The sequence below is a fragment of the Gymnoscopelus microlampas genome (assembly GCF_963454915.1).
Source record: "Gymnoscopelus microlampas genome assembly, chromosome: 2".
In the NCBI taxonomy this organism is placed as follows: Eukaryota; Metazoa; Chordata; class Actinopteri; order Myctophiformes; family Myctophidae; genus Gymnoscopelus; species Gymnoscopelus microlampas.
This window is the reverse complement of record NC_139939.1, coordinates 21,552,987-21,576,559: the sequence shown is the minus strand read 5'-3', so window position 1 is coordinate 21,576,559 and position 23,573 is coordinate 21,552,987. Positions and strand designations below refer to the sequence as shown.

Sequence of the window (23,573 nt, the reverse complement as noted above, 5' to 3'; positions counted from 1 at the left end):
TACATAGTCAAGCTTTAAATGATTGACTAATTCAGTGCATTATTCTGATTAGTAAAAGACTAAAGAGTTATTTTCACTGTCTACTTGGCTGGTGATGGCAGCATACAGATCTCAGCAGCCTTGGAAAAGACAAAGTTGCCTAGAAGATCACATGCCCGAAAAGACTCCCCACCCCTGGGGATAGTGCCCTATCTTTCCTTTTTGCAAATGTTCTTCAGTGTTTTTCCAGGCCAAGGACCCCTTAGCTAAGAAAGAGGGACAAAGCAAGGACCGCCTCTATACTGCCTACAATTCCCAATTGTGTTGCATATTAAACTTTTTTCTTTCTTTTTTTGAGAAAGCCTTCCATGCAACTTGATAAGAGGATTTCAAAGCTAGCTCACCATATTTATCTCTTTTCTTTGCCTAAACATAGTAGATCTACAAGCTCACAACGCCTCGCAGTGCAAGGCGTTGTGAGCTTGTAGATCTGCTATTTTTGGCTATTGTTTACCATAGGGATGCTAGGGTTCAAGTGGTTAATGTAAATAAAATAAAAAGCTCTTATCACACATAGATTTGGTGGCCCCCCTTTAGTAACTCTGAGGACCCCCTATAGTAGGCCTACCGGACCCCCTTGTTGAAGAGCCCTGCTTTATGTTGAAGGAAGGCACACCAACCACCAGACACACTCTGGTGCAGTAAGTGGCGGTATGCACCCATATATGCAGCCTCATCGTGACCGGTCATAGAAAGGAAAGGAAGAAGAAGAAGAAACACTTCCGGTTCGAGCTGTCATGGCGGCGTCCTTGGGTAGATGTTTCTGTGTTCGATAAAACACATCCGATCACAGTTTATAGAAACAATTTAAATATAACATTCACCACCATGAAGATCAGAGACTTCGGTAAATGGAACGCCAGAGTGTCAATTGTGTACGCTATCGGTGTATGGACTATGTTAGGCTCTTTGGGATACATGAAATACACAGGTCGACTTGATGTACCCCCCCAACCAGGTGACTTATTGTCCTCCTTACCTTTTTTCATGCATTATTACAGTGGTTCTCAACCTGTGGGTCGGGACTCCCAGGGGGGTCTACACATGTCATCCCCAGATGACAGTGAAGTGACTTTTAATACCTCAAGATTCTTGAGTCAAGAATTGCCAAATTGTCAGATGCTATAAGAGGCAAAAATTGTGAAAATTGCAGATCTACAAGCTCACAACGCCTCAAGGTGTTGTGAGCTTGTAGATCTGCTATTTTCACAATATTTTTCTGTGGAACCGAGTCAAACAAAACTCCTTAACTCCTACAATTCCAAGTGCTTGTCAGGGTGGGGGGGGGGGGTAATATGATTTTTTTTTTGGGGGGGGGGGCAGTTCAAATATGATCAGTGTGAGGGGTCGCGGCCTGAAAAGGTTGAGAACCACTGCATAATTATATTGTGCTAAAACGTGGAGTAGATCTAGCCGCAGGCAACTGTAGATCCTATTTTTATCTGGAATCTAGGGTTGCAACACCAACCCTTGACAGCCCATACATCCAAACAGAAAAGTCCTATCTGATTGTATTAAACAATAAACTCACCAACATTGCAGCTGTACGGAAAGCTTGAATTATTCTCTAAATGCAAAGTTTTTGTTTCATAACAAAATGCACCGTAGTCATGTTATGAGCTACCTTCTGTCAATAAATTCCGTGCAGATGATTATTTTTCTAAGTGTTGGAGTTTCCAGATTCCAGATATTAAAAATAGAATCTTAAGAGTTGCTTGCGGCTACGTAAGTAGTATATTTCCTGTTCCTGTAGCGTGAGGCAGTTTGATATACAAGTACTGTACACCCCCTGAACATGATAGTATGTCACCCAATCCATCCAACCTTTGAGCAGGGAGGCATTGGGTCCCATTTTTATAGTTTTTGCTATGACCCTAATACCACAAGGCCACGGAGCTGGTTATTTGAAACGTAATGTAAAGTAAAAATACCTCAATTTGTTTTATTTAAGTACAGTAGCTTGACTAAATGTAGTTACTTTCCACTAGGGATGGAACGCTTTACTGAAAGGTGTGTCACTAACCGTTAGGACTAAATAACTGCTCACAAAAGTCTGAGTAGACATTAAAATGACCCCAAACATGTTTGAAAGTGAAATATCCCTTTAACCGCGGTTATCCGGCCACAGTACAAAGGTTAAACGTTGACCAAAAAAGATACAAATGCCCATCCCTACTTTCCACTACTGCTTGCTTGTTACTGAATCAATACATTATTCTTGTTACTCCTCCACTTTAGCTAAGAAAGAAGAGGAGGAGGAGCCTAAAAACCCAAACGAATTTGTGTATGAGACTGCACACTCAAAGTCTACCATCACCTACAAGGAAGGCTTTGTTCCTTACACAACACGTATCTACAACTTTATCAAATCCTTCAGCGGAGAAGAACCTGGGACAGGACACAACAAGTAGCTGTCCTGTGGATGAGAAGCACCTGGACTGTAATGTTCTCAATCATTTTCATGTCAAGGATCCCCAAATTGATATGTATTTTGGCCATTGGCTATGGATGAAATTCCAGAGGATAACATGTTAAAATGTGTACTGTACTTTTAACAAAAACAATCCACGCAACATACAGATAACATTGAAGATGCAGTTAAACATTTATTGTGTATAGATGAAATTGCACTCTACCTAAAATCAGCCTTGCATTGGAGTGTATGTGTATACTTGTGAGTGTGTGCAAGTACAATTATCTGTATGAAAGTTAGTTTGTGATGCAAGGGAATAATGCATAATGTGTACATATGTGTGATGCACCTTCATGTCCAAAGAGTAAAGAAAGCAAAGTCAATGATCTATCTAAAGTTTAAACCTTGTTTAATGTACAACATTTACAGTTCAAGAACCCATAAAATACTGAAATGGCCTTTATGCTTGACTTGTAAATAAACTTTGTTTTATGTGGTCACTGGGAATTGGTGTCCTTTGCTATACATTGCAAGTACAATTTTACGTTGTCCCATTGGCATCATAGCGTTGAGAACGCAGTGCAGGTTTTGATAGTAGATAACACCATTATATGCTGCAGCACAGGGGAGGACACTTGGTTATTAGAATTGTTAAAGCAAAAATAGTAGATCTACATGAGATCCTGATGTTTACATTGATTGCTCGGTAATAAAACTCCTTGTTTCTTTGGCAACACCGGCTGTCACACTGGCACTATCACTTCATTAGGCTGTATTATCTCCTGTAACTGCAATCTGAAGGTAAACATTACTCTTTTACTCAAGTAAACAATCTGATGTGACAATGAACTTGGAAGTACAGGCAACAGAGAAGACGCGCTACCATTTGTCCGCCAGCAGAGGGCGACGATAACCGCATCAAGATTTAAAGGGGCAAGGCAGAAGTCGTGAGAACGTGTCTGGTCCGTGCCGCGCCGTGCACACTCCTCCAACAGAACCAAAACAATGAGAGCCATCATTCAGAGGGTCACCAAAGCGAGCGTGACAGGTAAGCGTCCATCCCGAACACAGCCCGTTTACAGCTGTGGCATGCAGGACAGCCTTTCGTAGCGTGACAGCGACACTTAAATTGGTGACACAACATTAATGACCCAGGTATGGCAGCATCATGGTAGCTAGCTAGGTTAGCAATAGCATGCTCCGTGGCTGCTGCAGTAGTTACCCAGAGAGTGGCCTTGAATTGATTCAAGACTGTCATATTATGTGATGGTCTTGGATGATTTTCTAAATAGTGTTTGCACTTTCTCCCTTTTTGGCCCGTACATCTACATAAACGTTTAGATTCCACATATAAAGTGCTTGCCCCATGACCACAAATGTTACAATTATGTACGGGCCCTCAGAAGTACCCGTATATTCCGTATTATTCAATAAAAAGCATTTTTAATCCGATCGGTGGCCATTTTGTCCTTATGCTTTCAACGACGTGACCCTATCGGTTGGGAGGTGTATTGCACTTTTGACACGTTATAACTCCATGAGAAAATGGCCACCGATCGGATTTAAATGCTTTTTATTGAACAATACGGAATCTACGGGTAAATCTTAGGGCCCGTACAGAATTGTAACATCCGAGGCCATGGGTTAAGCACTTTATATTTGAAATCTGAACGTTTATGTAGATGCACGGACCAAAAAGGGGAGAACGTGCAAACACTATTTTGAAAATCATCCAAGACGGTCATGACAGATGATGACCGTCTTGTGATCCAAGGCTAACTCAGCCCAGAGAGCAGAGATGCTGCTGGAGTGCAGGTGAAATGTGTCAAATACCAACGAGGGTCTTTGGTTGACAACCAAAGACCCTTGTTATGTATATACTGTCATTCTTTGCAGTGTTGTCCTAATGACGGCACTCACAGCAGTGTCACTTGTTCTGTTGCAGTGGGAGAGGAGCAGATCTGCTCCATAGGGCGAGGACTGTGTGTGCTGCTGGGGATATCCGTGGAGGACACCCAGAAAGATGTGGACTACATGTGAGTGTGTGTAGCACTGTGCAGAGTAACAATCCTGAGAGTTAAATCTGTTTAACGTACGTTTTTTATAGTGACTCGAATGCTATTGTGTCCAATCTGTATGATAGAGCATGTTAATATGCTGCTGGTGGTTGTATTTGGTCTCCCTGCTCTTCTATTGAGACATCCTGTCCTTTGACACAATCCTGTGGACCATCTTTGACACAACATTTTAATTTGGTTTCTCTCCCCTGAGCAAGCAGGCAGGCTCTATTAGAACAGGAAAGTTAGATAGGCAGCTTTGCCATTACGTGTCCAATTGGTTACATTTGTACGTACTCAACAGTTACAAGTTGATAAAAAAAAAAACAATCCATGGGGAGGAACAGGCTATCCTCCTCAGTTACGACTTTACAGTGTGGCATTGACCTTTCTCGTGATACAGTCTGCTTTGGAGGATGTGATATTCTGTTGTTACATAGCATAGGCTACTTCACACCGTACAATACTTACATAATATATATAATTAAAATACTAAATAGTAATTGAATTATTTAAAACATAACTGTGCCTATTTCTTATAGCAGCGCTCATCAGCTGATAGATGGGTCCTGTCTGCTGATTTATTTATTTTTTGTTCACTTAAGAGCTCCAGAGACCACTGTTATGGATCAAACACTACAGCAATGGTTACTATCAGGGTATTAAGTAAGACAAGTACAAGACAAGTACATCCCCTGCACATGACGGCTAGTATGTCACATACAAGTGCACCCTCTGCCTGGAGATGAATCTAGGATGTCTCTGGGACTTGCCCCCAATCCAACCCTTGATGCTGAGTGCCAAGCAGGGAGCCATGTCTATATTATAAGCCTTTGGCATGTCCTGGGCCTGGCTGGGGGCTTGAACCCCAACCTCACAATCCCACTCAGTCTTAACCACAAGGCCACTGAGCCGGTCGGAATATAGAGCTTTTCCCTTTTTAACAAAAAAAAATGAAAGCATCGGCGGGCCATCCAACGGACCACTTAACACGCTGCCATGTTAAGTGGTCAGGCGGGTGGGCCACATACATTTTCAGAGCATGTTTATTTTAATGATCAATCAATCGATTGTGTTTCACCTTGGATCAATGGAACTAACGTAGTGTACTTTAAATACTTATGTTTGACCTTTTTTCAGAGTTCGTAAGATCCTCAACCTGCGGCTGTTTGAGGACGACAGTGGCAAGGCGTGGGCCAAGAGCGTGATGGAGCGGGAGTATGAGGTGCTGTGCGTGAGCCAGTTCACGCTGCAGTGCGTCCTGAAGGGCAACAAGCCAGACTTCCACTCGGCCATGCCCGCCGAGCTGGCCCAGCCCTTCTACAACCACCTGCTGGAGAACATGAGGAGCGTCTACAAGCCAGAGCTCATCAAGGGTGGGTGGGTGCGGTGGGCGAACCCACATGCTAGGGCAGCCTGAGCGATTTATGACTTCAAATCAATATTATGATTATTTTATATGATTATTTAGAAAAAAGGGATAATGGGAGATCTACAAGCTCACAATGCATTGGGATGCGACACGTTGTGAGCGTGTAGATTTCTTATTTTTTGCACGCTACGATTTTACAAACAAAGCATAAAACGGGGCTAAGTGGTTAATCAGATTATTTTAAAAAATCTATTAGAACTTTTTTTGTGTCATGTATAAGAGAAAAAAGTATTTAAAAATAAACTTGCTTCTCGATTATTTGATTCTTTCGTGAACAAAAGTAAGTGGGTTAATGGTTCTAAATAACCCATATTTTAATGAATGCGATCTTGACAATCAATGTGTTAATACAATATACTGTAACTAGCACATCTGCAGTGACATTGTCAACCAGTAGGACACATACGGGTTGACAATGTCACTGAATTCATTAAACGTCTATTTTATTTATCTATTTTATTTATTGAAATGTAGTTCGGAACTCGTTTCAATTACCTCCTTCAATCAGGAGAGGACATAAAACCTACGGAATGTAACTTTAAGCCTCAGACATGTTCAGTGAAACCACAATCTGCTTCTTGGAGCTATCACCAAAAATGTTCTATTTTTGAAAGTTGTCGTTTATTTTCAGCATAATGACAAAACGGAAAAACAAAGGGGGTCATTGTTCTAGGCGTAGCGTCTTTAACGCCGTCACCAGAGGGATATTTAAAGGCTATTTAGTTTACTAGGAATAACCTGGTATCATGTGTTTTCCGTGATGATAAAAAAAACAAAAAAAACAGAGGGGGCGCATTCGTTACCTTTTCTCGCCATAAGTTTGCGTCACCGTCTCAGTGAAGGTCTCACTTTAGATGGTTTCATCCGGTGGAAGAATACGTCAATTGCAGTGGCGGTGAATTGGGTCAGCCCACTGGGGAGCAGGTGCAGAGAACACCTTGTCCCGGTGAGGGAGGCAGAAGGTTTCCTAATTAGGAATTAGGAAACACACACACACACACACACACACACACACACACACACACACACACACACACACACACACACACACACACACACACACACACATAACCCCTCCATCCCCCCCTCCAGAGAGAAAACATGATGATGCAGCACTTTTCTTTCCACCACAGCCTACAGCTTCATTGTGCTGAGGGTGTCATTAATCTGGACGAGCCACCGAAAGAAAGGAGAACATTTAAGTTTAAACTTCTTGTCCTCCTCCACTCCCTTCCCTTTCTCCCTATCCTTTTTTTGTTTTTTTCTTCTGGTGTCCCCGTTGTTTCAAGCTGCAAAGTCATACGGCAACTAAACAAACTCCTGATTCATGTTTAGTGTCTGAATACACATGGACTTCCAAAACATAACGTCACTGTCGGGTGGAAAAACCTTGTAGAGTACGTTAAAAAAAACATTCCTTTTTTATTATTATTTTTAAAACATTTTAAAATAGTGAAAATATCGGATCTACAAGCTGTGAACTTGTAGATCTGCTATTTGCACTTCTTTTGTGCAACACTTTTGTATCATGAAGTAGGGCATCATTTTACGAAAACACTTGATGCCCGAGAGCAACGATATCCTTCTGTTCTTGTATTGTATTTCTAGATGGGCAGTTCGGGGCCTACATGCAGGTCCACATTCAGAACGACGGACCCGTTACCATCGAGTTGACGTCACCTACTGGACCCACAGACTCTAGACAGGTACTGTACTGCTGAAGGAAGCAATTATTGTGCGCTTGTAGCTCTGATATTTTTGAAAACGTTTGAGAAAATCTTCTAGAAACTTTTCACCTATGACAAGCCTAAAATATGGACACCAGGGTTAAAGGGATATTTGTATATATTCATTACTCATTTATATTTGCATTACATTTTGAAGTTGGATTGTATTTAACCCATTGAGACCTGGAACTGTCTCATTTTTTACACTTTGGGCTATTCAAAAATAGCAGATATACAAGCTCATAGCTTGTAGATCTACGAGCTTGTAGATCTGCTATTTTTGAAAGATCGTGAAAATGTGTGCAAATCTTTGAATATGTATATTTTTAAAGCGAACATTACAAATCTTTGCTTCTGGGGGGTCCCTGGAACAGCATATTTTGATGGGGGTAAATACATATAATTGTGGGGGTCCTTGACATGAAAAAGATTGAGCACCACTGATATAGAAACATACGTTTTTCAGAATACTGTTGAGATTTAGGAGACATGTAGAATCGGCTTCAGGTCTCAATGGGTTAATTTTCAATGTCTTTATTTAGGAATTGACTAAGGTGAAAATATCTGTCCCAGATATACAAACAGTCTTCCTCTTATTGAGGTGTCTTCCATCATTGTCAACCACTAGGTGGTGATGTATGCCCTTGTGATTGGTCTTGATTTAATCGTTGTTACCCATGCTAAGTAGAGCAGTTTATTTTAACCTATAGTTGCCAAGATGAGAATATAAAACCAATACAAATATAAACCATCCTTTGCAAGCATCTGGCTTGGTCTGGATTATGCATTCATCAGTTTAAAATTGCGATTTTGATTTATGGTTAAGTTCAATATATATGAATCATAAACGGCTGTAATTGTGTCGCATTTTGCTTAATTTTTTTTTTTTAATAAGCACACTGTTAAAGGTGGGACAAATGTGCCCGTCGCAACGTGGCGCGTTGTGAGTTTGTAGATCGGAAGAGAGGGATTAAGTGGATAAGCCCCATTTCATACTTCATCATACAGATATAGCCGAACTACAAGCTTTGAAGCTTCGCCTATAATGGCCTACCCAAAATAGAGACGCCAGGATGAAAGTTGTTAAACCTGATATGAAGGTATAACTCATCTGCTTTGTCCTCAACCATTCACCCTCAACCACTTGAACTCTAGCATCCCCAATCTAAAGCAAGCTATCATTTAGCAGAAATAACCCATCTACAACCTAACAACGTGCCATGTTGCGACACATTGTGAGCTTGTAGATCGGCTATTTTCTGCAAAGATATTTAGTGTACAGCAAAAACAAGAGGGGACATGGTTTAGAGTCCTTGGGAATCCGGTCAACTAAGTGTAGGGTTTACATGGTTAAAGCTAAATGGACTAGATGCTGCACCACCATTCCTAGGCAAGATAAAAAACGCCTCCCTAACCAGTCCAGACCCTTTTTTTTTTAAGGGGGAGACACCCCTCGTAAGCCAATGGCCTTGCATTCCACCCATTTTGGATGTTTATTTATTATTCATTCCCGCTGTCCCCCTGAATGTGTCTGTGGTCACTTCCGTGGAACTTTGCCAATGTTCTGATGCTAAGGCTACGGGCTAGCGTTGGCTCCTCTTCCCCTCCGGGGATTTGGCTGGCTGACCCGATAGGGGGATGTTAAAGCAGCCCTCAGAATTTTAATCTAGCCTGTTAGGGATGTTTTGCGGAGGAGGAGAGGGCTGAGGAGTCAAAGCCAAGGCTGGACATAAGGGATAACGGCCCAGCAGTGGTGTAAAGTAACAAAGTACATTTACTCTATTACTGTACTCAAGTACACTTTTGAGGAATTTTTACTTTATTGGAGTGCTTCCAATTTTCAGGCAAATATTGTACTTTTTACTCCACTACAATTATTTGAAAACGTAAGTTACTTTGTAGATTTTGATTATTATTACAAAACATACGTTAACCACTTCAGCCCCATGCATACTACGCAAAGTGACGCGTTGTGAGCTTGTAGATCAGCTATTTTCAAAGCATTTTCATACATTTGGAAACATGTGAAATGGGACATTCTGTAAAATTAGAACTTTTACTTTCATTACTTATTTCAATGTGAATACTTTTGCAGTACATTTTTAATACCAGACTTTAATTTGTAAATGAGCATTTCTACAATGTGGTATTGGTACTTTTACCTTAGAACAAAATGTGACTACTTTTTCCACCACTGCGGGCCAGTCAAATAGGCTGAGGCCAGCAGCGGGATAATCAAGTGATAGCCAACAGACACTCTGACACTGTTCCCTTTCTTTCCATGAATCAGGGATTTTGTCCCATTGGGGGTCAAGTGGCCTGCACACAGTCCTACTGCACAGGAAAATGAAAACCATAGTCTTTGAAATTCCTTCCGCAATGTCAAAGCATGTCAAAGTTGACATGAGCCATCTTTTATTAAGAAAAGATGGCTCATTTGTTTTGTTGGTGTACATGTACCTGACGGCTTAGAATACCCAGGGTGGTACGTTGACATTTTGTGACGAAACTCGACAACAATACAAAATATTATTAAACATCAAATAAGGCTATTTTGGGGTGAACATGCATTTGAAACAAAGTTCTGCAAGGTCACAACGCGTCGCGTTGTGAGCGTGGAGATCGGCTGTTTTCGGCAAAGACATTTGGTGTAGAGCTGTAGCTTATCATTATTGCGACCGTAGGTCGCACTTACTACAGAAAGCTGCTCCAGGTGTCCGTCCGTCACTCCGTCACTCCGTCACACACGTCACACTTTTGCCCTGCTCATATCTCCGCACCCATTGCCCCGATCCATGCCACATTTTGCACACACACTCCTTACCTGCCAAACTACACCCTCCAAGGACCCCCGGAGCTCCAGGGACCCCCAGCTGCCTCGGGGACCCCCAAGTGTAAAAAATGAGCACATGTGGACAAATTACCAAATGACCACCCCAACGGGGCTGCTCACGGGGCATTCCCGGGGACCACCCACTCCTGGTGCTCCAGAACGGATGCAAAAGTGGTGGCGCCCCCAGTGGAGGACCCCCTGCCACTGCAGCTCACATAAAATGCCAAACAAAACTATCCATTGCCCACACAACTAGGAACCAATCGCCGTTACAGCCCTCTTCTGTATACATGTGACCTACGGTCGCTTATCTCCCGATTAGGGAGTCTTACTGGTGATTAACATTTAAATAATTGATATATGAGAAAGGAACGTAATATGCTTGCATATGCATAGGTCTACTACACAGTCACTTTAGATCAGTCTGCCAAATAAGTGTTCACGCGCTGGTTCGTTCTTCTCCCCCACATTTGTTTTTTTTGCAGCATAAACAATTATGCCCCCCCCCCCCCCCCCCCCTCCCCCCGTGGTTCAGTTCTAAAGCACTCTGATGGGTTAATGTGGGAATAACATAGATTTTTGTCTCCAATTCAACCGTGTGAATAATGCAATATTTTTTTGCAATGTTGCCTTTTTTTTTTTTTTGCATGAATTGTCCTTCATAAATATATTCTTGGCTCCTATGAAAGTTTTAGTGGGTGTGTTAGCAAGCCTTTTCCAACGGGGGAAGGCATATCTGCAGTAGCTTAGTGTTGTGTTAGATGGACTATAAAAAATAGAGCGAGAGAGAGGGATATTGTTGAACCAAGGGGTTTTGATTGCAGCAGTGAATAACGCATGGATTAAAGTTCTCAGTTGCCACGACTGATTTCAGTCATTTGGATTCCATAGAAGCCAGCATGTCTTCTATGGGAAGCATGTTGCACAGCGAAAATAGCCAATCTGAAGATAGGCTATATCCGGTTATTATTTTAAGATTTAGAGCATTTTAAGTGGTCAAATATGTTCAGAAGCATCTTTCATAAAATCTTAATTGTATTGGATATTCTATATTAAAGAAAAGGTTAAAGCCTCAATCTATGATTTCTTCACCTGGTTGGCTGTTTCACAAATCGCACATTACGACTTGGTCATACAAACATTTTCAGTTGTGAGATTTTATTTTGCTTCAATCCATGCACGGTAGGCCCACTGAAAATGGTTGCAAGTGGCTGTGTGAGAGGCGGTTTACATAGTGATGACAATAGTTCCATTCTAGTGACCACATGACAGCCCAGAACAGCTCCAGATGAGGACAGAACACATCTGGCCCTTGGTTTTCACAAAGACCATCAGGGAGCTGGAGTAGTGATCTCGGGTCACCGATGGGCTCTTCATTGTTCATTTGATTGTTTATATCACTGGTTCTCAAACTGTGTGTCGGGACTCCTAGGGGGGTCCCTAAATGATTGTGGGGTGTCCCCCCCCCCCAGATGATTTGCTTAATGTGCAACATTTGTTTCTTACTCAACAGTAAAGCCAAGATACAGGACTTTTAAGACCTTTTTAATGCCCCTAAAAGGAAAGAAATACCATATTGACTACTGTATATCATATCAAATGGTCAAACATTGGCCAAATTGTCAAATATTACCTAAGAAAGAGGCAACAATTTTTGATCTACAAGCTCTCGCAACACGAGCCGCTGTGAGCTTGTAGATTGGCTATTTACACTATTTATCTGTGGAACCGAGTCAAACTAAATTTAATGCCTCAACTCCTGCAATTCCAAGAGCTTGTCAGAGTGGGGGGTCCCCATTTCAAAGATTATTTTGGGGGGGAACCACTGGTAATAACAGTATACCAGTTATTATCAACGGGCCCCTAGGATATTGCGGTGGTCCCCCATATAAATGTGCAAAATACAAATATTTTAATGATAATATTATAACATTATCCAGAAAAGGTTGAGAACCACTGCTTCATACTAATTTCTGACACAGTAGATCTTGAGTGAATATGCTGCAGTTTAACTACATGAACCCTAGCATCCCTGGGGGGAAATTAGGTGAAATGTATAATCTACAAACTCACAGCGTGACCCCTATTTTTGGCAAAGATATTTAATGCAGAGCAAATACAGGAGGGTGCCCAGTATAGGGCCCTGGAGGACTTTGGTCAACCAAGTATATTTACGGGTTGCGTGCCCAGGGCCCACAAACTTTGGAAGGCAGTCATAGCCAATTGGAATGGGATCTGAAAACGTATGGATGTCTACATCTGGATCACATGACCTCAGAGATAATGTGTACCAATTTGTGTGAGTTTTGGACAAAATCTGCAAGAGTAGTAGCAAAAAGTGTGTTTTGAATAATACGCAAAATGGTGGAAAATGTAATCTGATATGAAGAGTGATGATCCAAAGAATGCAGGGGGAAAATATATTTTTATTGTACGACCTATGGTTTCAAGAGTTATTGGCCAAAACGTGAAGTGGGCTGTTGTAGTGTTACCATGAGGTCAATGTGAAAAATTTGGGGTGGAGGTTCTTCCTTGGCCTACTGCACGGCACGCTGGGAAAGACCTAGCCGGTTGAATGTCTAAACGGAAGTACCGGAATTTGGCGGAAGTACCGCCCCAGGAAATGACGTTGATGCTTTACAAATCTGTTTGCATTCTCTGTGAATGAAACGAGTGTTGTGATTCCACGGAAATCACAACAGGGGGGAACACGTAAGACAGAAGTCCTGCCCCTATAGACACACTCTGCTTTAGGTCGTGACCAGGCTTTTCTCTTCGCAGATGAGGGCTGGGAACGAGGCTAGGCCTGCTGTGAGTGTGTGTCCAATGTTTCACAGCAATTGGGAGTTCATGATTTGTGGCATGTTCCGCGGGCCACGGGCCACTCCTGCAAACTTTGGATGCCAATTGTATATCGGAATATGAGAAATCTGGCAGATATGTCTTGATCACATGACTACAGAGGTGATGTGTACCAAATTGCGTGAGGATTTGGACAATCTGTAGGAATAGTAGCAAATAATGGGTTCAGCTAAACTCTACCTCATGGTGGCGCTGTAGCAGGCGGATTTGAAAAGAATCAGGGTGGAGATTCTTCCTTTGCCTACTGGACATGGGTTAAAAGAAAGTCATGAGAAATATATGAATGTATGATGTTATGACTACTGTACGTGCTATGCACTTTGGCTAACTAACCCACAATATCCTGGTATCCTGTTAAACCCTATAATCGTTAACCGGGGTCCCTCAGGGCTCTATCCTTGGCCCCCTGCTTTTTTCCCTCTACGCCAAATCTCGTCACCGAAAATAGCCGGTCTACTCGCTCAAAATGCGTCGTGTTGTGAGCTTGCAGATCGACTATTGTCACTGAATATCGGTCTATTGTGTCATGCCCAGAATCGTTATGGTAGGGTTCAGGTGGCAGATTTATTGGCCCAGCCCCACTCAGCAGTGATGGAAACATGACACCTGGGTAGACGTGCCACTTTTCCACCGCAGTGCTGTGAGAGAGCTTCTGCTGAGGGGCCGGGGGAGATAACCGTGGGCTCTACAGTACTCACGTTAGCTCCTAAAGATGTATTATGTGCAAACCGGAAAAAAATATATACGAGCACAGTAAATATTACAACCTAACTGTAATCTTTTCAATCCAAAGTAAAAAGATAATTCATTCTAAGTAATTGCAAATTAGAATTCTCTATTACGCTGATTCTCAATGTGGGGTCCAGCGACCCCCAGGGGTCCTTGAGGTGTATTCCAGGGGGTCTCCACCTAAATAATTGATAGTACTGAACCAAATGGACCCTTATGGGACTGTAAATCAGATGGTGTACAAATGGAACCAATTGGACCCTTATGGGACTGTAAATTAGATGGTGTACAAATGGAACCAAATGGACCCTTACGGGTCCATACTGGCCCATTTGGTTCCATTTGTATACTATCTGAGTTAAAGGACAACTTTGTTTTTTTTTACAACCAAGGTTTATGTTTTAGCTTGTAATTAAAGTAAATTAAAGATGAAACATTTACTGCTTCCTATAGTTTTAGCAATTTTCGCAATGGGAGCAATCTTTTTTACAGTGGACGGGGGCATTCGGGCAGGTGGCTAAATATATTTTTTACACAATAAAAATGGTCCTGTGGTCTTTGATGGTCAGATCTGAGTTATTGGAGGCTAGAAGAGCTACTGTATATAATAATGAAAAAATTGTCGGGTTATTGTGTAAAAAAAATACATATTTAGCCACCTGCCCGAATGCCCCCGCCCACTGTAAAAAAAGGTCGCGAAAATTGCTAAAACTATAGAAAGCAGTAAATGAAAACATTTTAACACATCTTTTATTTACTTTAATTACAAGCTAAAACAAACCTTGGTTGTAAAAAAAACAAAGTTGTCCTTTAAATGAACACTGTAGATTGGGGTCCTAGAAATAAAAATGGCATCAAATGGGGGTCCGTGACCTAATGCATATCAAGATGGGGGCCCTTGAAATAAAAAATAAAAAAACGTTTTGGAATCCCTGCTCTATTATACCGCTTAGTTTGGATAGCTGTAATTGCATATTGCCTCTGGATAGCACATCCCTGAGGGAGAGAGAGTGAGAGAGAGACTACTTCAGGCACTTCTCCAGCTCAAGCGTGTTCATGGCGTTGAACGTGACACATCAGGAAGTAGAAATTCTGCATCGTGGTTGTATGCCTCCGCACAACCATTTGCCATCGTCTGTCCAGACTCTTATACTGTAGTATAGTGAAGTACGTTAATGTAGTTAATGAATTGGTATTTGAGTCAGTCAACAAACTGTCTTCTATTTCGTTTAGACATGACATCTTTTTTTTTTTTTTTATAATCTTTTTTTATTTCCTTTTTGAAGACAGTACAAAGTTACAAACAAAAAAAACAACGCCACGAAAACCAAAAACAAATAGAAAATAGAAATAAATAAATAAATAAAAAAATAAACATGACAAATAAATAAAAAAATAGACATGACATCTTACCGAGCCGAAGGTCGAATATTGTTCGTATTCTCTCTCTCTTGTCTGTGATATGATGAAAACAAATAATCAATTTATTTAAAGAAAATACATTTAGTGATTTGATTCGTGAGCTTGTGAATCAGATATTTACATGCCACAATGTTTTACTATTAATCAATTTAGTCTACTATAAAAAAATATTTGGAATGTTCTCACGTTTATTCGTTGTCGTTGATATATAAAACATTAAAAAAAAGAATTAAGTGATAGAGTAATCCCTCAAGAAAATAATCAACAAGTCGAGACCCAAAAGAGAAATTTTATGTGTCCCTGGCACCCAAACCAGTGAAAATAGCCGATCTACAAGCTTGTAGGTCTGCTATTTTCAGTACTTCTTAAAAAATGTTCTTATGGAATTTCTTGGTTTTGAAAATGTATGACATTCTTTTGAAAAATGTTTGGCTTTTTTATCTATAATAATTTTAAAAAATAATAATCTCGACCCATTGTTTGGGAAGCACTGGTACAGACATATTTACTTTTTTTATGAACGTGGTGTTGTCTGTTGTCCCTTTTTAGATGTCCAAGCTGGAGAAGCAGCAACAGAGGAAGGAGAAGACGCGCTCCAAGGGCCCCTCGGAGTCGGGCAGAGAGAAGGGCTCCCAACGCTCCAGACAGGACCCCAACGCCAGCAGCGGGGCCGACGGCGACGTGTCCTCAGAGAGAGAGCCCTAAAGGGCAGGAAGGTGAGCGAGCCCAAAGGGACCCTAACACACATAGTTACTGTATATGTCGTCACTGTCGGGCAGAAACCTCTTATCTCCACATTTTAACTTTGTGTTTTTTCGCAAATGAATGCCCTACTTGATCATACTACAGCTTCACACACAAGTATCGGAAATGGCATATCTACAAGCTCAAGTTTTGAGCTTGTAGATCTGCAAAAAAAAAAATCCTGAAAAGTAACAGTTTTGGACATAAAGTATGAGGTTTCCACGAAAATCTCCTATACCAACAACTGTTACTTTTCAGTAAAGAAAAAAATAACCTGTGTTCCAGTGGATCCGATTATCATTATAGTTATCATTTAGTCACTAGGTCTTTTCAATAATACTTTTCATTGGTTCAATATTTCTAAAACCCACACACACACTTAACCACTTACACTTAAAAGAATAACGAAGATCTACTGATCTACATGTGAGCTTGTAGATCAGTGTTTTCTTTACTTTTCCGTGACACTCTTGTAGAAAGTACATTTTTATTTATTTAAGAAAAAATAGTTGAAATATGGGGATACAAGGTTTCCGCCCGACAGCAACGATATGCATTGGGTATTCATCTATCTGTGCACACGCTGCTGAGAGGAATGCACACACAAGGTACAGCTGTGTATTATTTTGTAAAATGTTCTTTGCAATAAACGGCACATGTTTTGTTTTTCCAGTCCATAATAACATTTGCACGGAAAATGCACAATTCAGAAAACAAATCCACCTTTCTGCACTTTTTATCTACTGAGCTGCAGCCTTCACTTATGCTAAATAACGTTGGCTGAATCAAGTAAAAACTACCATAGTTTGCCGGGTGGTTGTCACAGTTATTACATAATCGCCAAATCGTAATTGCTTGAGATAATCGCAACTATCCTACAGTAGGTTAGATTCCCGAGCCCGGTGACAGATTTGCTCCATGTCACTCCCCGGCTCTGTCCCTCCCTGTTTCCGGTCTATCTCCATTGTTCTATCAGACATACTGTAAAGGCAGAAAAGTGAGTTTTCTAACACTAGAATTATATTTTTGACAACTGAGTGAGACAACAATGTCAAACAGCATAGTGTAGGCTAACACTAGATGCTGATTCTGTTCATATACGCCTCTGATTCCGGAACGCCCTAACCTAGCATGCTTTGTAGAAAGCACACGGAGGCGGCTTTGTTTGGTTCAGTTTAAAACAAAACAAAAAAAACAGCAAAGCCGGCATTAATGACGCATCTTCTTTTGGCCAGTGTTGTGGGAATCCCTGTATAAAAGTGGCTATGTGTCCGTTTATTGTTGTTGACATTGTTGCTGTAATACAGGCACAGTGCTTGTGAGAGGCAGGCCCTTTGTTTCCCTATACAATAGTCCACAGAATGAACGCATGGGGGCGGAGGTTTCTCATCTTCCCATTCAGAGATTGTTTATTAGTTTTAAAAACAGTTATGAAGGAATGGAGAGAGAGAGGCAGTGAGTCAGCTACCTCCCTCTATACTTGCTGAGACTGCTGCTTGCTCCGTTGGCACAGCACTTCCCACCCCACGTGGAATATCTTTCTATATCTCTCTCACACGCACACAAGTTTGTATTACTATACTTGTGAGGACATTTTAGGACGACGATTTTATGAATGCCATTCTTACAATGTAAGGCTAGAGCCGAAAAATGGCAGATCTGCAAGCTCACGACACGTTGCGAGCTCGTAGATGGCCTATGTTTCGGTGCACGATGACACTGGCACGCAACTATGTGTAAATCATGTTTTACGCTTCATTCCAACCCCTAAACTAATTATTAATTGTAATACTAATTAAACATATCTCTGATTGTAAACGTATCTCTAAAAATCTATTTTCAACCCTAAAAGAAAAAAAAAATTGTTCTCCTGCTATGGCACAAAAATGCGGAACGCCCTACCAACAGTCGTAAAGGAGTGTATGATGTTTTGCATAGTAGTGTATCTTTTGTCTGTCATTAAATGTTTCGATGAATTGAGCACAAAGGTTCCCCAATGGAAACAAGCCATAGGCTTTCCTGGTTTTAGAATCCTCTAAGCAGACCGTGTATTGAATTGTACTTTCCTGTGCTTTTTTTTGCAAACTACTAATAAAGTATTCAATCAATCAATGTTAAAAAGTGATTGAGGCATTTGAACTCTATATTGACATGTGGTGTAATTATTATTGAAGCCAGCCGTTTGCTACTCTGTTTGACTTCAAACTAGGGATGCCACTAACAGATAATTTTGCTATTGCTTAGCCGACAGTTAATTAAGGTTATTAAAAACACACACATATATCTCAATCTGTGATTTCTTCAACTGGTTGTCTGTATGTAGAACAGCAAGAACATAGGTTTAAAATGATAATACCACCAAAAACATCATTTTACATATTGCGCTAAATATTTAGGAACCAGAGCACTAATGTGGTGGATGGGCTCCTTTCACGCTGTTCCACAAATCACTGATTGGGACTTGGGTTCGATGTATTTATTATTATTATTATTATTATTATTATTTTGTTTTGCGTTAATCCCTGCAAATGGAATCTTCTTGTCTTTCCTTGACTACAGCTATTTTTTTATTTTTTTTTGTCAGTAATTTCTTTCTTTTCATTTAAGTTATTTGTCATATCTGCCCGGTGCAATTTTTGATTACGAAGCCTAAAAGACAAACAAAAATGTCTTAATATGTCCCAATGTTCAATGCCAAAAACACAATTAAAATAGTTAATCGCAATTATTTATATGACAATTAAATCGTCCACTTTTGTAATCTTGACTGCCCTAACTGTAGCATAATCCATTGTGTGTCGCCAAATTGCCCGTTTCCCTCTAACCATGGGCCTTCGTCAGATTGCAGCCCCTGTCCCAGCCTTTCCCGCAGCAGAGTAGTACAACTGTAATCCCAAATGCATCCTGGGTAAATACGCCCCAAGACATCGACGCCACCTAACATAAGGCCACTTTGTCTTGATAGAGAGTCATAGCAAGAGAGACAGGAGGTAAATAAGAATCGGGAGCCTGAGAGGCTCAAAAATAAAGGAGTAAATTGAGAGTTGTGTTTCATTTTTAAGAGGGCAGAGTGCACAGGCAGCACTTCTGTAAATGTGCGCAGTAGAGGAGAAGTGCAGAGAAGTGGGAGATATTTAGATTTAACCACATGAACCCTGTTGTGCCTATTCTGGGCATGTCATAATGGGTAACATTCGACAAAAATGGCAGATTTAGATCAGCTATTTTTGGCAAAGAGGTTTGGTGTAGTGGCGGGAAAAAATTGGGGGCCGAGGATTGAGCCCTGGGGGACCCTGGTCAACGAAGTACGTGGGGTTTAAGTGGTTAAGGGAGATGTCCGACAGGGTCTCGCTCGCTCGCTCGGCTCTGTCACTGCATATTTTAAAGGAAAATTGGTGTTCCCTAGGTTTGCTTTGCATGAATTAAACATGAGCTGTGTGCACTTTTCCTCTGAATGAGTAGAGTAATTTGTGACAGTCCTATTTCTCCTCTTCATTCCTCCTCCTGCCTACAGTGGTTTTTGAAAAGAACAGCTCACCGACATGTTCTGATCTTAGAAACCGCGACCACTACGCTTTCTTTTTCCTCATACCTTTTCTTGGAAACTGCAACCACTACTTTATTTTCTCACACGTACCTTTTCTGATTGTACTGTCACCACCCGGCACTCAACTTTTCTTTCTGAGAGAAGAGCAAAGTTTCATCTGTGGATGGAGGAGACTAGAGCAGTCGCCATTTTGAATGCGTTTTAATTTCCTTCCGCTTACTTTTCTAACTTGTGTAATGGTAGACTCTTACAAATTGTCACTGTCGGGAAGAAATATTGTATCTCCTTATTTCAACTTTTTTTTTGTATGCCCTACTTTGTCGTATGAAAGTGTCGTACATAACATCAATTGTCGCCTAATAATAATGACCTGCCACGGATGCCAGATTTAAAGTCGTTAAGTTTGCCTGTGGGTTTTATGAGTCTGTAATCAATGAAAGGTGAATGAAAATAATAACTACATTGGCTCCATTGGAACACAGTTTTCCATTTTTATTTTACCTTTTTATACAGGTAAGATCCCACTGAGATACTAGATCTCTTTTACGAGCGAGCCCTGTCCAGAGTAGCCACAGTACAAAAAGGTTTCAACATGCAACAAACGACACATATAAACATTCACATAAAAAACTGAAATAATTAAAATGATTTAACAGTGTAAGAAATATCACATGGCAAAAAATAATGGCACCTATAGAAAGCATACAATAAAAGCATTAGGTAGGAAAGCAGGTGCAATGTTTCATGGCGTCAGACAGACATTAAACTTTTAAAAGACCTGACGTTCCTAAAGTTGCAGATCTGTCTGTCTGTCTGTCTGTCTGGCTACTTTCCTGAAAAGTCACGGTTTTGGACATACAAGGTTCCACCTGACGTCGACAAAATGACCCGATGCATGTATATCTTTGTTACTTTTCTGGAAATGGAAAAAAGGACCTGTGTTCCAATGGATCCAATGCAGTTATTATTTAGTCACACGCTCTTACTTTTCATTGGTTATAAAAACCCACAGACGGACTTAACTTCTATCACTTTGAAAATGTTTCCAAAATAGCCAATCTACAAGCTCACACATTGTGAGCTTGTAGATTGTCTACTTTTGCACGACAATCTTGTACAATGAAGTAGGGCATTAATTTACTGGAAAAGGAAAACAAAAGGAGATGCAAGGTTTCTGCCGACAGAAACTATATGAAATTTGTTTTCTTTCTGTCGTGCAGACACCCATGTTGGGGGATGTGACGCGGAGCCCTGTTTTCTGAGGATGGTCTTGAGCCTCAGCAACTTGGACACCTGACTGAACTGTCCTCCTTTTTACTGCTTGGAATGTAATAGGGCTCTGTCATTTCTCCTCTCTGGCTGTCTCCTCACTGCAGAACCTTGTCCCCCCCCGCTGGTGTCTTTAGCCACTCCCATCCATGATCACATAGGACCGGATTGGTGTTGAAACAGCCAAAAGCACCAACTGATGCCTGATCACCTCACATCTACAGCGTGAGATTGAAAAAGAATGCAACGGAAAGGGGATGTGCCACACAACAGTGTGGTTTTCAAAGTGGCGGCCGCCAGGGGGCGCCAGGGAAGCCAATTAGGATGGAGAAGAAAATGGGGGGGGTGAATAATAATAAACTATTTAAATTCAAATTCATATTAAATGTGTAAGATTGTTGGCATCCCTATTTTGGGCATGAAATTATCAAAATGTTTCAAAGATTTTCAAAACATTTAGAAAAATGTGTGATCTACGCTCAGAACTGTAGATCGGCTATTTTTGTTTTCTTGTTTTGTTTGTTTTAAGCCATTTCACAATAGGGGACCATTTCACTATAGGTGCCATTGCAGTGCCTTTCATCAGTGTGAGCTTGTAAATCGGCTATTTCGGCATTTTTGTGTAGTTTTAGTTTTTAAGCCATTTCGCAATGGGGGCTTAAAGTACACTGGGGGGTCCCTGGAACAACACATTTTGATGGGGATCAGTGGGATCGGGGTCCTTGACGAGTAAAGGTTTGTGCACCACTGATATAGCAACAATGTTTTTTTTCAGAAAAATGAAGACATTTGACAGTTACAAATGTTCGCTTTAAAAAATATATGTTCAAAGATTTGCACAAATGTTCACGATTTTTCAAAAATAGCAGATCTACAAGCTCAATACAAGAGCTTGTGTATCTGCTATTTTTGAATAGTCAAAGAAATCCAAAATGACAGAGATGCGTTCCAGGATTGAATGGGTTAACACAGCAGGTTGAGAAGCACTGCTCCAGTAAAGGCGCAGAAACATCAGAATGTAACAAGAATGTCTCTGCTTTACTAACTATATTGAACACTCGACACTGTTTACACGACCCAAAAAATAAACGCTTATGCTGCATTCAATGACAATGAATGTTACCTTTTTTAATCTAAAAAAGGTCAGCCTCGTCTCTGATTTGATGAAACTACTGAACCCACTCACATGGAAACCACAGGAATTAGGACCACAGGCCAGGGAACAGTGCCGTACCAGATGGTTTAGATTGAATTGTATTTATCTCTTGGATTGGACAGTATTGGTTATAGTAACATCATGTATGCCATTTAAGCCATCCCCCAACCCCGATTATGACCTAAGAGCAAAATGGCCGGCGTGTGAGTACGGTCAGTTGGGTTAGTGGCTAGCACTGACTTCACATTATCTCTATGACAGAAACGTAACCACTTAACCAACAACATTTTCCGAATTGTTGTCGAAAATAGCCGATCTACAAGCTCGCAATGATCTTCATCGTCGCGATTGGAAATGTTTTTCCGTACACAAGATAATGAGAATCAACAGAGATATTCATTTGAGTTCATTTCATAGTCATGTTGATATTGTCAGATTATGTGATTCCTCTGCTTTAGTATCTTCACTTGTCATTGTCATCCTGGATTAGAACGAATGATCATACATTTGTTTGTGTGTGATATAGCGTTTGTGTGTCAACTAAGATGGCTTGTTTGGTTTAAAAAAAAACATATTTATTACTTTTCAACTAGCTTCTAGCTTCTCCTCTGTATGAATCCTCATAAATTCAGATGTGCATTTTGACCAAAGCATTTTGCCACAAAGTTTTGTTTTATGTTCTCTCTTTTGAAAAGATTTAGGCTATAATGACAGGCCCAAAATGTGATGCCAGGGTTAAATTAGTTAACGGAGCAGAGCCAGAATTACTTTCACACGGAGGGGCTTTGACACCAGTGTGTTTGGGCACATTCTGCCTTTCTGGACGGAACAAGAATGACATTTAGTATTTATACTTGTTTTAACATTGTCATTTGGCATATCTGAATGTAAATGTTTGTCATTTTATAAAGGATGCGAGGATAAAAAATACAATGTGTATTTGTGAATGTTTTTTTTAAGCCCCACTAGGAGCTCTAAGAATGGCTATGTTGGACTATCTGTTCAACACTTGTTTTTCCCTTCAACAAAACCACCTGGGCCATCTATTTGGTACCAACTTTAGCTCTTAAGCTGCATACTATCCTTTTTAGTTCAGCAAACTCTTTCTTCTGTTCCTGACTCTCTCTCTCTCCTCTCTGGCCCTCTTTCTGTCTGCCTACTTCTATGATGCTGAACTGCGGTTTCTTCATGATGTGCTTGAGCAAAGCCGGAGCAGGTCTGCTGAAGCCCAGACTCAGGAGATCTCTGGGAGAGAAGACATGACCCAAATATGTCTGCAGGCTAGCTAGCCTAACGTTGCTCCGAAACCAGACTAGAACAGCAGCCCTGCTCTGCTCTGCTCT

General features: G+C 40.9%; 1 protein-coding gene across 2 annotated transcripts; it reads left to right on the top strand.

The window, feature by feature from the left end:
• The first annotated feature begins 3,406 nt into the window (after positions 1–3,406).
• LOC311062279 (D-aminoacyl-tRNA deacylase 1-like) lies at positions 3,407–23,152 on the top strand. Of its 2 annotated transcripts, none has more exons than XM_084081183.1 (6): positions 3,407–3,500; positions 4,398–4,488; positions 5,650–5,885; positions 7,550–7,647; positions 16,064–16,230; positions 21,182–23,152. In XM_084081183.1, the coding sequence occupies exons 1-5, from the start codon at positions 3,458–3,460 to the stop codon at positions 16,217–16,219; spliced, it is 624 nt and encodes a 207-aa protein (XP_083937309.1). In that variant the 5' UTR covers positions 3,407–3,457; the 3' UTR covers positions 16,220–16,230; positions 21,182–23,152. The 2 variants fall into 2 exon arrangements, with proteins under 2 accessions (XP_083937309.1, XP_083937308.1); XM_084081182.1 differs by having other exon boundaries at positions 21,026–23,152.
• The last annotated feature ends 421 nt before the right edge of the window (positions 23,153–23,573 follow it).

Excerpts from the sequence above, each read along its gene's own strand:
- LOC311062279 (XM_084081183.1), top strand. The coding sequence starts at position 3,458 with ATGAGAGCCATCATTCAGAGGGTCACCAAAGCGAGCGTGACAG. Across the intron at positions 3,501-4,397 it reads CACCAAAGCGAGCGTGACAG|TGGGAGAGGAGCAGATCTGC; the intron begins GTAAGCGTCCAT and ends GTTCTGTTGCAG. Across the intron at positions 5,886-7,549 it reads CAAGCCAGAGCTCATCAAGG|ATGGGCAGTTCGGGGCCTAC; the intron begins GTGGGTGGGTGC and ends TTGTATTTCTAG.